Genomic DNA, 13,302 nt, shown 5'->3' with positions numbered 1-13,302 from the left:
CAAATAAACAATTCCTGATGATTTGCCCTCGGATTTTATAAAGGAAATAAAACTTACTTTCTTAAGTTTGCATGGATGCTTATTCCCATTAAAAGTTTATTGTAAGAAAAATTTTCTTTAAACAATTTTTTACAAATTCGAATATTTGAACTCACCTTCCATTGTGTTGACACTTGATTTTTACGTGTTTTTCAGGTACATGAGTTCGGCTTCTGGATTTTGGCGTATCTTGTGGTAGCGATGCTTGTCGTGTTTAAAAAAATGTTTTGGACAATTTTAAAAACTAATTTGGGACCATGTGTACTAAGATCCATAAGGGTCAAACAACTATGCTGTGGTTGTGATGTATGTTTGAAACTCTAAACTTTATGTTTTAAATAAACTAAATGTCCAAAATAAATATTGCACCGACAACTAAGGCATTTATGGGTACCAACCTCCGTCATCGCCACGTTTGTATTTCCGCTGCGGCGTTTTTGGGGTATGACATCTTTCAAGCATGGGATGAGTCTTTCAAGCGAAACCCAATAAAATGGACATATGGCCACGAGATGTGTCCTTGAAGCGAGGCATCATGCACGGGATGCGTTTGGAGAATTTTTGAAGCGTCCGACGAGTTTTCCGGTGAGTTGCAGGTTTCCAGCGATGAAATCTGAAGTCTGGCCGACGGAAAGATCATGCAGACTTCTTGGTAAGTGGGATGGGGCCGTTGAGGTCATCAAGGAACTGGATTTGAAGAAAATATCAAGGGTGAAAGAGCAGAGAGTAAAGTTAGGTCAGAATCAGTGAAGAACTGGCTCCATTAATTGCTTAGAGCCATCGATTGTGGTATGTTCTTGTCGCTGAAACTCGACTAAAAACCGTTGGAAGTGATCCGGCGTTTGGGAGTCTCCGTCGGTGCAGGAACTGAAGGCGTCGGTGACTTCCGGCGGTGGCTTACGTTCGACGATCTTGAACTTTCGGTTGAAGACGATCATCTTATAGTAATGATAGTTCTCTTCCATTGTTCTAGTTCTTCGTTTTCTTGTATAACAGTGTCTTCAGATTTCATCGCCGGAAACCTGCAACTCGTCAGACGCTTTAGAAATTCTTCGAACGCATCCGTACATGATGCCTCACTTGAAAAACTCATCCCATACTTGAAAGACTCATCTCACACATAATGCTTCGTTCCAAAAAGGCATGAGCTTGCTATTTTCGTAAGTCATTTTGTTCTTTGCCTATTTTGATAATTTTCCCAACAAAATCTTTGAAAAATATGGTGGTTGAAAAGTACAATGATTCAGTAATTTCAAAAAACCAAAACTCTCTCTCTCTGATTAGGTGTTCAGGTTATTGTGACCCATTAGTGCAGACTTTTCTTGCATATCTCATCTTTCTCCATAAATCCCCACACCCATCTCTCTTTCTTTCTCTCTCTCTCTCTCTATCTGTGAGTGTGTGTGGGAATCTTTTTGCAACACAAGGATAGGCATCACTGGTATTTCTTCAATCATTTTGGTAAAGCTCATAAATTTAGAACCCCTTTTTTGGTTCATATTCTTGCTTCAATTGGGTGCAGTTCTGCTCATTTTATGAATCATGTGTAACCTCAATTTTCCACTTATTATTCTGTCAATTCTGTCTATTAATTTTACCTCTATATATATATAATATATATATTTTACCTATTTGTCTCTTTTTCTTGCACCTTACATGCATTTGTGAACCCTTTATATTTTTTTTTTACCATATATATGCACCTCCCTTTTTGTGTTTTTCCTTTAAAGCTTTCTTTTTTCAGCTAATCTTCAAATCTTTATGAAGATCTGAAGTGGGGTTCCATCTGTTTGTTGTTTTGACACACTGACTTTAAGTTGAATCTTCATCACCCAACTAACATCTGTTGTTCTTAAGGGTTGAATATCTTCTTGACTTTATGCTTTGTTTGGTCTCCAGATTGAGGTCACTTCAAGAACATGTGTGTCAGTGTGTGAATAATCAAGAATCTAGCTTGTTGCATGATGGTTATGCCCTAAAAGTACTATAACATGCTAGTAAATAATAATAATAGTTTAAATCATTATTAAAAGGGAATCTACTTTATGAATATTTTTCTATGCATAATAATTTATTTACTACCCGGATCTAAAATAATAACTTATCTGATCATTGATCTACCAATCAAGATTTTGAAAAAGATCATCTATATATTTTTTGTGAATCTGTGGTGGGTTTCTTGCAGACTTTTGGACAAGAAATACGATGTTTTAATATGAAGATCTGGTGAAATAAGGATGCCGAACCAGCCATGGTTTGTACTGCAAATGATTTGTTGGGGTGGAAAGATTTTCCAAAGGGCCTTAGAGTCTTGCTCCTTGATGAAGACATCAATTCTGCAACTGAAATAAGTTCAAAACTAGAAGAAATGGATTATGTTGGTCAGTTCTTCATTTGTTTTGCAAGTCTGATAAGTGTTTTTGACTTTTAGTAACAGTGTTTTGTTTTTTTTTTCAATTATTTACTTTGAGTTCTCGAGATTGCCTGATTGATATGCTAAGCATGATTAGGGACTGAACTAGAATTTATTTTATTTCTATATATAGTAATATATAAATTCATGTTTTCGGTGTTGGACCTCATTTGTTTTTTTTTTTTTTTTTTTTTTTTACGTATTGCTGCAATAAAAATTAATGCCGTTATCAAGCGGGTTGTGTCCAGATTTACCTCTTATCAAACGAGTTGTGTTCAGGTTGACCTGTTTGATTAACGGATTGAATTAGACAAATGTTTATTTTGTGTCGGGATCATGTGGTCATTCGGGTTATTTCAGGAATATAGCCACCACTACACTTTACATATCAAATTTGGTTGTGGAAGGGTTGGTTAACCTTCTTGACCCTCCCTTGGTAATAATGATATGAGAAGAAAGAATCGTTAACGTAAATATTTCTTATGTTGATAACCCGTTATCAAATGGATCTTTTGTGGGTTGACCTATTTGATAACGGATTGTACTAGACAACTCAAACCCTTATTATTTTTGTGCCGTGTTAATGTGTCTTTCAGGAATTGCCGTAACTGCTTTTTACATAGCAAATTCCTGTACAAATTTTGTTGGTGGAAGGGTCGAATGATCTTCTTGACCTTGACCCTCCCTTGATAAGAAGAAAGATTAATGGAAGTATATTTTTCTTATGTTGAACAATGGCGTATTAACTAGATTATCGTTTCGTCCATGTGGTTTATCTGTTTGAGTATGTTTTAGCAGGATGCATTTCAATTCAAGTCTATATATAATTAATATGTATTTTGGTAGTACAGTTTCTATGTTCCATTGTGAGAATGAAGCCTTATCAGCCATTTCAGACGAAAAACAAAGCTTCCATGTAGCAATAGTAGAGGTACTTTAATTTGAAGATTCGAGTTTGTATGATTTTCAATCGTCAGTCAGTCGAAGGTTAATGGCATAATTACATTTGTCACAGGTGCGAGAACACAACAAAGATGGACGGTTTAAGTTTCTTGAAAACACCAAAGATTTACCTACAATCAGTATGCTCTATGAACACTAATCTAACATCTATGACGATTTACCTAAATCCTCTATATCCCTTGTATCTATCACAAATTGCGAGTTTTATTTATTTATTAATTATTAATTTGTTTGTTTTTTTAATCACAGTGACTTCAGAAGTGAAATGCATAAGTATCATGATGAAGTGCATAGCGGTAAGTTATCTTCATCACAAGATTAGCTAAACGGGTGTTTGGATTCGTGTTTAGAAAGTTCTCATCTCATTTTAACTACTTCGAGTTGTAATAAGATAGTTTCGGTTACATGTTCCAGCTTGGTGCGGTTGAGTTCCTTGAGAAACCACTTTCAGAGGATAAACTTAGAAACATATGGCAACATGTGGCTCACAAGGTAAGTTTAACTTCTCTTTGGTTTTTTTCGATAGTTTTGTTATATTTAACTTGTTTTCTGATAATGGAAGTGTTAAAATTCCAAGCAGGCGTTTAATGCAGGAGCAAAAGAGCAAACTGAACCACTGAAATCGGATCTAGACATTTATTTGAAGAAAGAAGATGTAGAGGAAGAATTTCGTCAAAACCAAGAACATAATGATGAGGTACCAGTTGAAATCGATAAATATCCAGCCCCATCAACCCCACAATTGAAGCAAGGAATGAGATTAGTTGATAATGGGGATTGTCATGATCAAGATCAAACTAACATATCGATAGAGAAAGAGTGTGTTGATCATGATGGTGAATCTAAATTTGTCGAAACTACTTGTGTTGTTGATGCTACCGCTACTCCTTTTGTTACTGGTACTGACACTAGTTTAGAAGAGGGTATTGTCAAGCCTTTAAGTAATGAATGTTGTACTGATGGTAAGAAGCAAAGTGAAGCATCTGAGCGTCCTAATTCACGGGCCACAAAATCTAGTCGAAGAAAGATCAAGGTAAGATGATGGTTGATGTACTGATTTCAAATGACCTTGATCTAAGATGCAATGTGTAACAACCCGACTCTGATACCATTTGTAACATTCGGCAGCTCATACCAACTAATTTTTATTACGAGGAATGCACACCTTTGTTTTTAGTTGCTCTCAGTAGTCCATACTTATGTGACCTCCTGGCAAGTTTTCACTCAGGGTGAGCTCCTCCTGAGCAAAGCGGGCAATATTATTTGGTATGAGAGGATGGATGTTACTCGTTCCCCGTAAACTCTAATATGCATGCAACCTCCCAATTATTACATTCCGAATGTAACAAAACTGCTTTTGTACTTTTGTCAAGTGGCACTAAAAACCAACCCTTTTAACTGGAAAAAAAAGAGTCAACTGTCTAGTAGCCCTATTGTCATGACTGTATGTGATTTATAAGTTAAATGCATTAATAATAATAATGTTTCAGGTAGATTGGACATCTGAACTACACAAGAAATTTGTCCAAGCTGTAGAGCAACTTGGTGTAGATCAAGCAATACCTTCTCGTATACTTGAACTTATGAATGTTGAAGGTTTGACCCGCCACAATGTTGCAAGTCATCTGCAGGTTAGTCATTTTACATATGCCCTCTGAAAGATTTATTATTGCCTAATGTCTTATTTATATTATAATTCGAGCAGAAATATAGATTGCAAAGGCGACATATTTTACCCAAGGATGGCGGTCGAAAATGGCCTCAAACTAGGTATTCAACACCAAGAAACTACTATCCACAGAAGCCCATCATGGCTTACCCTCCATATCATTCTAACCACGCTCTTCCACACGCCCAAGTTTATCCCGCTTGGCCACCTCCGCAGAATTACGCTATGCCACCTCAGATGTGGGCTCCACCATATTACCAAGCGTGGCAGTCTTCGGAGAACTGGATGTGGAATCCTTATCCAGGGGTAATTGACTTTTTCTTTGTTGGAATGAATCTGTTAAAACGTCATGATTAAATATATTATTATTATTATTATTATTATTATTATTATTATTATTATTATTATTATTATTATTATTATTATTATTATTATTATTATTATTATTATTTTACTGTTACAGCTACAAGCAGAAGCATGGGGCTGTCCAACCGTATCACCACAAGCGTCTTTTCCTCAAGTGAGTGTATTATTGTAGTTTTTCTGCATTTAATTAGCTTCTTTTGTTTGTGAAAGATGTACTTATGGGAATGCTTCTCAGTTTCAGAGTAGGGGTTCAATGCAGAGTAGACAAACTATGGAAAAGAATTCATTTGAGAATTATCCGGTATTTTTTTTCATACAAGTTTCTGCTTAATTCCTTTGATTTTTATGGTCAGACATACTAGTTTTCAAGTTCAAAATCAAAATGGAACTGTAATGAGTCTTGACAACTCTATCAAGTTTTAAATTAACACAATAACTTTCTTGACCTTAGAGGCCTGCCTTGTTTAGAGACACTAAATTGAGATTTCTTTGGTTAAACAAGTAGCAAATCTATCCAATATAATTATTATTATTTTTTTTTGGAACATAGAGTTAAGGATTTTAAGTTCAAACTCGTTTCGTTTCAAGACAAAATCCCATATGGGTTCTTTTGTTTCAAGAAGAGCTTGTTGGCAACATAATCTTCATCAATGATCAAACAAGTGAAACCTTTGTTTGACCTTAAGAGTCAACATTGCCTGCTGCCATGCATGTGCATTAGAATTATTATGAGCTATGACATGTGGAAGTACTGTTGTTGTAGGGAGATGAAGTCATTGACAAGGTTGTGAAGGAAGCAATAAATAAGCCCTGGCTGCCCTTGCCGCTGGGCCTCAAACCACCGTCTACCGAGAGCGTCATTTCTGAGCTCTCAAAACAAGGAATCTCCACCGTTCCTCCGGGAATCAACGGCTGTCGTTGATGCTGACATGTTTGCCACCTCAGGAGTCCTGCTTGTGTAGTGTGCACACAATAAATTTCTTCTGATCCTATACATTGCCATTCACAACCTTTCAATGTGGTTGTAAATAGATCCTAACTTAAGACATTTTGATTTGTGACCCACGAATTTTGCTTGTGGGACCCATTGATATCTTATGTGGGGCCCATGTTGGTGGTGAAGAACTGGCCTATGTAATAAAGGTTGTACATCTTTGAAGAGATGGTATAGGTGGGGCTCATAAAAGGGACAGATATATGGTCCAAATTTTCCTATTGAACTGTGATACATAGTTGATTTTTCCAGAGCAACAGTTGAGCAATCCAGAGCTGAAATGCTTAGTTGACTTATACATTGTGCAGTGGAAGTAGTACCTTATTCTGGATTTGTCAACTTCATCTTTTTAAGAGTGGTAGAGTTATGACAGTTCTTTATTGGATGCCCTCCACCATCATCAATTGCATCCTGTGAGTATTCGCTATCACTGTGAATAAAAGCATGCAACTTTTTAACTCAAAAAAGATTATTATAATTGATGAGTAGTTATGAGTTTGAAGAAAAATATTGTATTTTAATCTTTTAGTTAAATGATATATATCAAAGTGACATTATATGATGTCTAAATGATCAACTATTTTCAGTATTGATTGTTGTTGTTTTTAACAAGTAACATGTTATTATGTGTAATGCATTGATAATGAAATTATTAATATATATTAACAATGATGAAGTTTAAAATGGTAAAAGTGGAGAAACATATATATATATATATAGGGGAAGGATGTATAGAAAACCCACTTTAATTTAGAAAACCCGGGAAACTCAAAGCTCCCGATATTTTTTATTCTTGAAAAAATTTACACATGTTATATACATGTTTTTAAGGGTTTTGGGCAAAAAAAATCAAAAAAGCGCCGAGTAGATATTTTTTTAAAAAATAAACAAGTTTTGGTGTAACACATGTTACATTCATCTGACATATTTGTAACATGTGTTACACCAAAACTTGTTTATTTTTTTTAAAAATATCTACTCGGCGCTTTTTTGATTTTTTTTTTTTGCCCAAAACCCTTAAAAACATGTATATAACATGTGTAAATTTTTTCAAGAAAAAAAAAACATCGGGAGCTTTGAGTTTCTCGGGTTTTCTAAATTAAAGTGGGTTTTCTATAGATACTTACATTATATATATATATATATATATATATATATATATATATACACATGATTGTGTTTTCAATATATATAATGATAAGTTTAAAATGGTAAAACTGAAGAATATATATATACATATCTGTGTGTGTATAGAAAAAGTGTATCGTACAATATGCTTTAACGTACGAAGCGTGCGCAATGTCAAATTCGCATGTCAGAGACTAGAATCGCATGTTATAGAGACAACAATCGGATAGTTTACCAAAGCAAAATTGCATGTTTGTGCGTGTATATAAATAGTATGTTGAAGCCAATAGAAGTCGCATGTTGCGGAAAAAAATAAATCGCATGTGTAAAGAAAAATTCGCATGTTGTAAGGCAATCTCGTATGTAACGTACGTTAAGTCAATTTATACATAACTGGCCCCTCTCTCTATCTCTCTCTCTCTCTCTATATATATATATATATATATAATCAGGGAGATTCATGTGCCATGATACGATATGAAATTACGCATGTTATAAACCTCAAAACCTTAATCACGCATGAACAAAACCATAAATCATGCATGAACAAAAATCATAACCATACGTGATTATGGTTATTTGTTCATGCGTGATTAGAGTTTTGAGTTTTATGACATGTATAATTTCATATCGTACCATTACACATTAAAGAATATTATATTTTACATTTTCACTACATATGATTTTGTTTTCAATAATTTAGAACTAGTTAACTTGATTAGATCCTCAAGTACACTACATTTCTAAAGGAAAGTGAGATCCATGTAATGATTTTATAATCACTATCTTATGTGTATCATACGATAAAAAGGATTAAGAAAAAAAAACAATTTACTTGTATCTTATAGTACTAACTTAAAACTCGTGTATTGCACGGATTGAATATCGAAAAAGATGTAAATCATAAATTTGTATATAATACTTATCAGTGAAATGACTTATTATATCTAGTTAAAGAAATAACAAGTCACAATTTCAATTATTCAAATATATATTTTTAAGTTTCACTTCTCTTTTGAATCACTATATTCAATCTTAAGAGGTCGTGAGTAATCATCAGTAATAACTAAACAGTAAGACTTTCCTGATATGTTGAGTACGTTCACAGGACCAAAAAGATCCATGTGAAGTAACTGCAGCACACTATTAATTGAGTTCACCAACTTAGGAAAGTGGGGTTTTCTATGTTGTTTACCCTTAGTACAAGAGACACATTTTTCAAAAGTTATGAAATCTTTTACGGGTAGATCCCTTACCAACCCCAATTTAGCAAGACGATTCAAGTTTTTGACATTTGCATGTCCAAGACGACGATTCCACAACATGGTATTGTGTTCAGAGATTTTGGAAAAGAAGCAGATAACGCTTTCAGAAGGTGGTTTATTCATGTCGATTACATAAGCGTTCCCTTTTCTGTGAGATTTTAGCAAAATCCATTACTCGGGAATAACAATTCCTAGTTTTAAAATAAGACAGTGTTTGTCGGTGAAATGAGTTGAATAGCCATTGTCACAAATTTGAGAAATGCTCAGTAGATTATGCTTCAACTCAGGAACATAGTTTACAATTCTTGAAACAGAGATCAGCATTCCATACAGTGCCTCGTTGGGTGATCTTTCCCTTCTCATCTACTGCAAAGGCAACAAATCCCCCGTTGAATTCTTCAAGGTCACTTAGTTGGGATAAATCGTCAGTCATATGCCTAGAACAGCTACTATCAATAACCCAAAGTCTAATAATAGCCCTCCATAGCCGTTCCAGCACATTATGCGGGATCAATTAGATTTGGGTACCCAGGCCATAGTGGCGGTGGGTAAACCCTTCTCATTCACGTAAGTTACTTTCATCCACAACATATTATTTTCAGAACAAGTAGTTCTATTACTAGAACACGAGGATTTAAAAGGAGTGATTTGAACAAGGCTCTTAGATCTCCAACTTTGCTTATTATTTTTCAAAACTTTTCTATTTTGCATAGTTAGATTTGAAGACTTTAACTGATTCTTCTTGTTTAATTGTTTAGCCTTGTTCCAATTTTCATTAGAAGGCTTCACCTTGGAATCCAAACTCTTCGCAGGTTTGGATTTTTCAACCTTCACCTGTTTAGTTTGTTTGTTATTCCCTTTTGGAGCCTTCTGATGCTCCCCTTCCTTGAGCTTTTCAGGATGATGCTGACAATTTCTTGCTATGTGACCAGCGATGCCACATGTGTAACATATTTGACGTTTCACATGAGGCTTCGTTAGAGATCTATCAGCCCTTTCATAACTAGAAGACCTGTGTGGATCCTGAGGTCTTGACGAAACAGAGTTACTTTGATTTCTACATTGCTCATTTGTCTCTTGTGTTTTCGAAGTTTTATTATCTAGATTATCTGAACACACATTTTTCGATTTTGACTTGGGTGGAACATATTTTGTTTGTCCACCTTGTCTAGCATGCTTTACCAACAAATTTTTAGACACGTCAGATTTGTTTGGCAAAACAACAAAATTTAAGCAATCAAAAACAGAATCAAAAAAAGTATTCAAACATCCATCTAGAAGAAATGGTGAGAATGTAAGCAATAAAAAAAGGGAATCACAAGCTCTTATAGGTTCCCATAGAATGGAACCCATATACGTTCCATGAAGTAGTGGATGCCGCCATCCTTGAGTTCGAGTTGCTTCTCCATGCCCCGCATGGATTTAGCCAGAAGGTTTTCCACCTTTAATGCTTCAGCTTGGGCGTTTCGAATTTGCTCAGGGAGGTTTGAATGAATTGTAAGCTGTAACGCAGGGACACACTTAGGTTTAGTTTCCCTTTCGGCTAAGGGAAACAGCTACAATGTTTGCCATGCCGAATGGTATTTGAACACGCACTCATAATCGTTTAGGAGTACGACCCACCGGCGTTGCCGCATGTTCAACTCCTTCTGATCAAGTATGTGCTAGAGACTCTTGTTGTAACACCCCAATCCGGAAGGGCTGACGTGTCACTATTACGGACATCAAATTCGAAAAACTAATCCGGAAGTTTAAAACAAAAAATCCTAATTACATTTTCATTACAATACCGAAATAAAAAGCTTCAACTTCTTTTAACGCTCTTTAAACACATAAGACAAACACAAAAAGGAAACTACGGCTGAGCCAAAAAGTTGCTCAGTTACGGAGAAATCAATAGTACATAAAAAACGAGCAAAATGAGAACGAAACATCGCATATTGAAACTGAACTGAGACTGACATTGAAACCACATTTGAAACAAATATTAAGACGGGTACTGAGACAAAACTGATACCGATACTGACTCGAAACAACTATAACTAATACAAACAGAATCAGATACTGAACATAAACAACTATAACTAATACAAACAGAATCAGATACTGAACATAACGGCAGACACACAGAAAGAACATCAAATGGTACTGACACTAAACAAATCTAAATTCTGGCACTGAAATAGATACTTATGTATCTTGAATCCAATACTTATACAAAACAGATACTGAACACAATCAGATGCATATAAACATATCAGACATTTCATAAAAGATACAAGACATACGTGACTACACATAACAATAACACAAGTCACGTAATATAGAAGCACCCACGAGACTAAACAGAGGGGTACACAGCTAGCTAGTCCATGCACCGAGACAGTGTGTGTAGGCGTACACACATTATTCCATCTCAACAGGAGTCAGGAGTCAGGAGCAGAGCTAAGATCGATCTATTCGCCTCTAGGGGCCAGGTGCTACACTAGCACAAATTAGAGACGCCGTGAACTTTAGTTACGCACTGTCACGATGAGTGCCATGTCGTTGACGCCCCAACGACAAGTCTTAACTTATAATTGCTCAGGTGACAGAGTACAAAGCCGTATCAGAAAATAAATGTATTTTTGACATAAGTCTAAACAGAAAATGCAATAACGAGCACAAGGTTTAAGGTCTATTGCATGCTACAATATATACTAATCACATACGAAACAGAAACGACTACCGAAAACATCCGTACTACAAAGTGACTGATTTGAATAAGAAAAATACTATGATGACATGAACAGAAATCTGTACCAACGAATAACGGAAAATAAAAGTATACTACGATGAAAAGGAAACAGAATCCGTACCTTAGTTTAGCAAGTAAAGCAAACAACTAGTCTTCAACGCGTACGCGAACCTATAGTTTCATTATACAATTTACAACGTCAATTCGCTATATGATTCATAGACTAATTGATTTTCCGAGGATAGAGACCTTATGACTCTTGACTAATTATTAATAATAGATTTAAATAGGTATTCGTTCCCAAAGAAGTTTAGGACTTACGAATATTAGTTGCATAGCGACCTATACAGTTAATAACTAATAGACTACGCTAGTTATGATAGCGATTGTATAGTTATTATTGTATTATTTATCTCCAAAAATAGCAGATCTCATTGTAACTATATATGTTGAGTATTGTGAATGAAAAGGAATTAAGCTTGACAAACCATAATCTTGCATGGTATCAGCCTAACCCTGATCCTCCCCTCTCTCTTCTCAGCCTGCCGTCGCCCCTTACTGCTCTTCCCTCTCAATTTTTTTCGCCATGGCCGATAACAAGCTTCATCCAGCCGTCATCATCTCCAACATAAAAACCTTCATCCCGGTAACCCTCGATCACGAGACCGCCGATTATAACACCTGGTCGGAACTTTTTCGCCTCCACTGTACGGCGTATCTAGTCTCCGACCACCTCGCCCCTCGCCCACCACCCGCTGCTCCCTCCTCCTCATCCGACAAGGACAAACAACCAGAAACCACCCCTTCTCCTGCCGACTCGTGGGAATGCCTCGATGCCATAGTCCTTCAATGGATATATGGCACCATCTCCACGAGCCTACTCAAAACGGTCATCAAAACCAAAACCACCGCCTATGACGCCTGGAAAGCCATCGAATCCCTTTTCCAAGACAACAAGGCTACTCATGCCTTCTACCTCAAACAGAAATTCGCCACCGTCCGTCTAGAGAATTTTCTAACATGAACGCCTACTGCCAGGAGATCAAAGTCTTGGCAGATCAACTCAGCAACGTTGACGTACCGGTCGACGAACAATCCCTCGTCCTTCAAACCTTGGTTGGCCTCACCGAACAATACGAGACCGTGGCTACTATTCTTCAGAACACCAAACCCTTCCCTCCTTCTTCGACGTTCGTTCAAAGTTATGCATGAACGAGACCGCCAAAGCCAACCAAGCTATGCACTCTGCCTTCCAAGCCGCTACTGCCCTACATACTCAAAGCCAAAATCGGCGCGCTCCGTCGACCAACTCCGCTCCCCAGGCTCCATCTGAGGCCCGGTCGGAATCCCACCATGGCCGGGGACGCACTCGCGGACATGGCAGAGGCCGCTCCAACTTCTCCCAGCCAGGTTGGACTCGCGGATCCACCTCCTACACAGGTCAGTCGCCACACCCATACATTGTCTTCCCCTCCAATTGGGCCAATAGCCAATGGGCCTATCTTCTTGGACAAGCAAACACCTTCGGCCTACAAACTAGCACAACCCCACCTTGCCCTTACCCTTCGGTGCTGCCGCCCAATGGAAGTCCAGGCATACTGGGCCCTCGGCCTGATCAGGCCCATACGGCCACAAACAGCCCGACGACGACTGATATTGCCCAGGCTCTTTATACTCTATCTTTGAGCCAGCCATCTGACCCAGTTGGATTCATGGACACCGGCACAC

At 37.0% G+C, this 13,302-nt stretch overlaps 2 protein-coding genes across 7 annotated transcripts; both read left to right on the top strand.

Moving 5' to 3' along the window:
- The first annotated feature begins 1,253 nt into the window (after positions 1–1,253).
- On the top strand, positions 1,254–6,835 carry LOC110918233 (two-component response regulator-like APRR2). 6 transcript variants are annotated; one of them, XM_035985919.1, is made up of 13 exons: positions 1,501–1,585; positions 1,939–2,020; positions 2,225–2,420; positions 3,304–3,383; positions 3,468–3,534; positions 3,665–3,711; positions 3,830–3,907; positions 3,996–4,448; positions 4,906–5,046; positions 5,121–5,390; positions 5,548–5,604; positions 5,686–5,751; positions 6,214–6,835. In XM_035985919.1, exons 3-13 carry the CDS (start codon positions 2,291–2,293, stop codon positions 6,370–6,372), a joined length of 1,548 nt encoding a protein of 515 aa, XP_035841812.1. In that variant the 5' UTR covers positions 1,501–1,585; positions 1,939–2,020; positions 2,225–2,290; the 3' UTR covers positions 6,373–6,835. The 6 variants fall into 6 exon arrangements, with proteins under 6 accessions (XP_022018267.1, XP_022018262.1, XP_022018264.1 ...); XM_022162575.2 differs by lacking the exons at positions 1,501–1,585; positions 1,939–2,020 and adding an exon at positions 1,254–1,500 and having other exon boundaries at positions 5,692–5,751; XM_022162570.2 differs by lacking the exons at positions 1,501–1,585; positions 1,939–2,020 and adding an exon at positions 1,254–1,500.
- A 5,325-nt stretch (positions 6,836–12,160) lies between these two features.
- LOC110919409 lies at positions 12,161–12,598 on the top strand. The gene has a single exon (XM_022163680.1). The coding sequence runs from the start codon at positions 12,161–12,163 to the stop codon at positions 12,596–12,598; it is 438 nt and encodes a 145-aa protein (XP_022019372.1).
- Positions 12,599–13,302: the final 704 nt, after the last annotated feature.

The sequence above is a fragment of the Helianthus annuus genome, chromosome 16, assembly GCF_002127325.2.
Source record: "Helianthus annuus cultivar XRQ/B chromosome 16, HanXRQr2.0-SUNRISE, whole genome shotgun sequence".
Classification (NCBI taxonomy): domain Eukaryota; kingdom Viridiplantae; phylum Streptophyta; class Magnoliopsida; order Asterales; family Asteraceae; genus Helianthus; species Helianthus annuus.
This window is presented reverse-complemented; position numbering and strand designations above follow the sequence as displayed.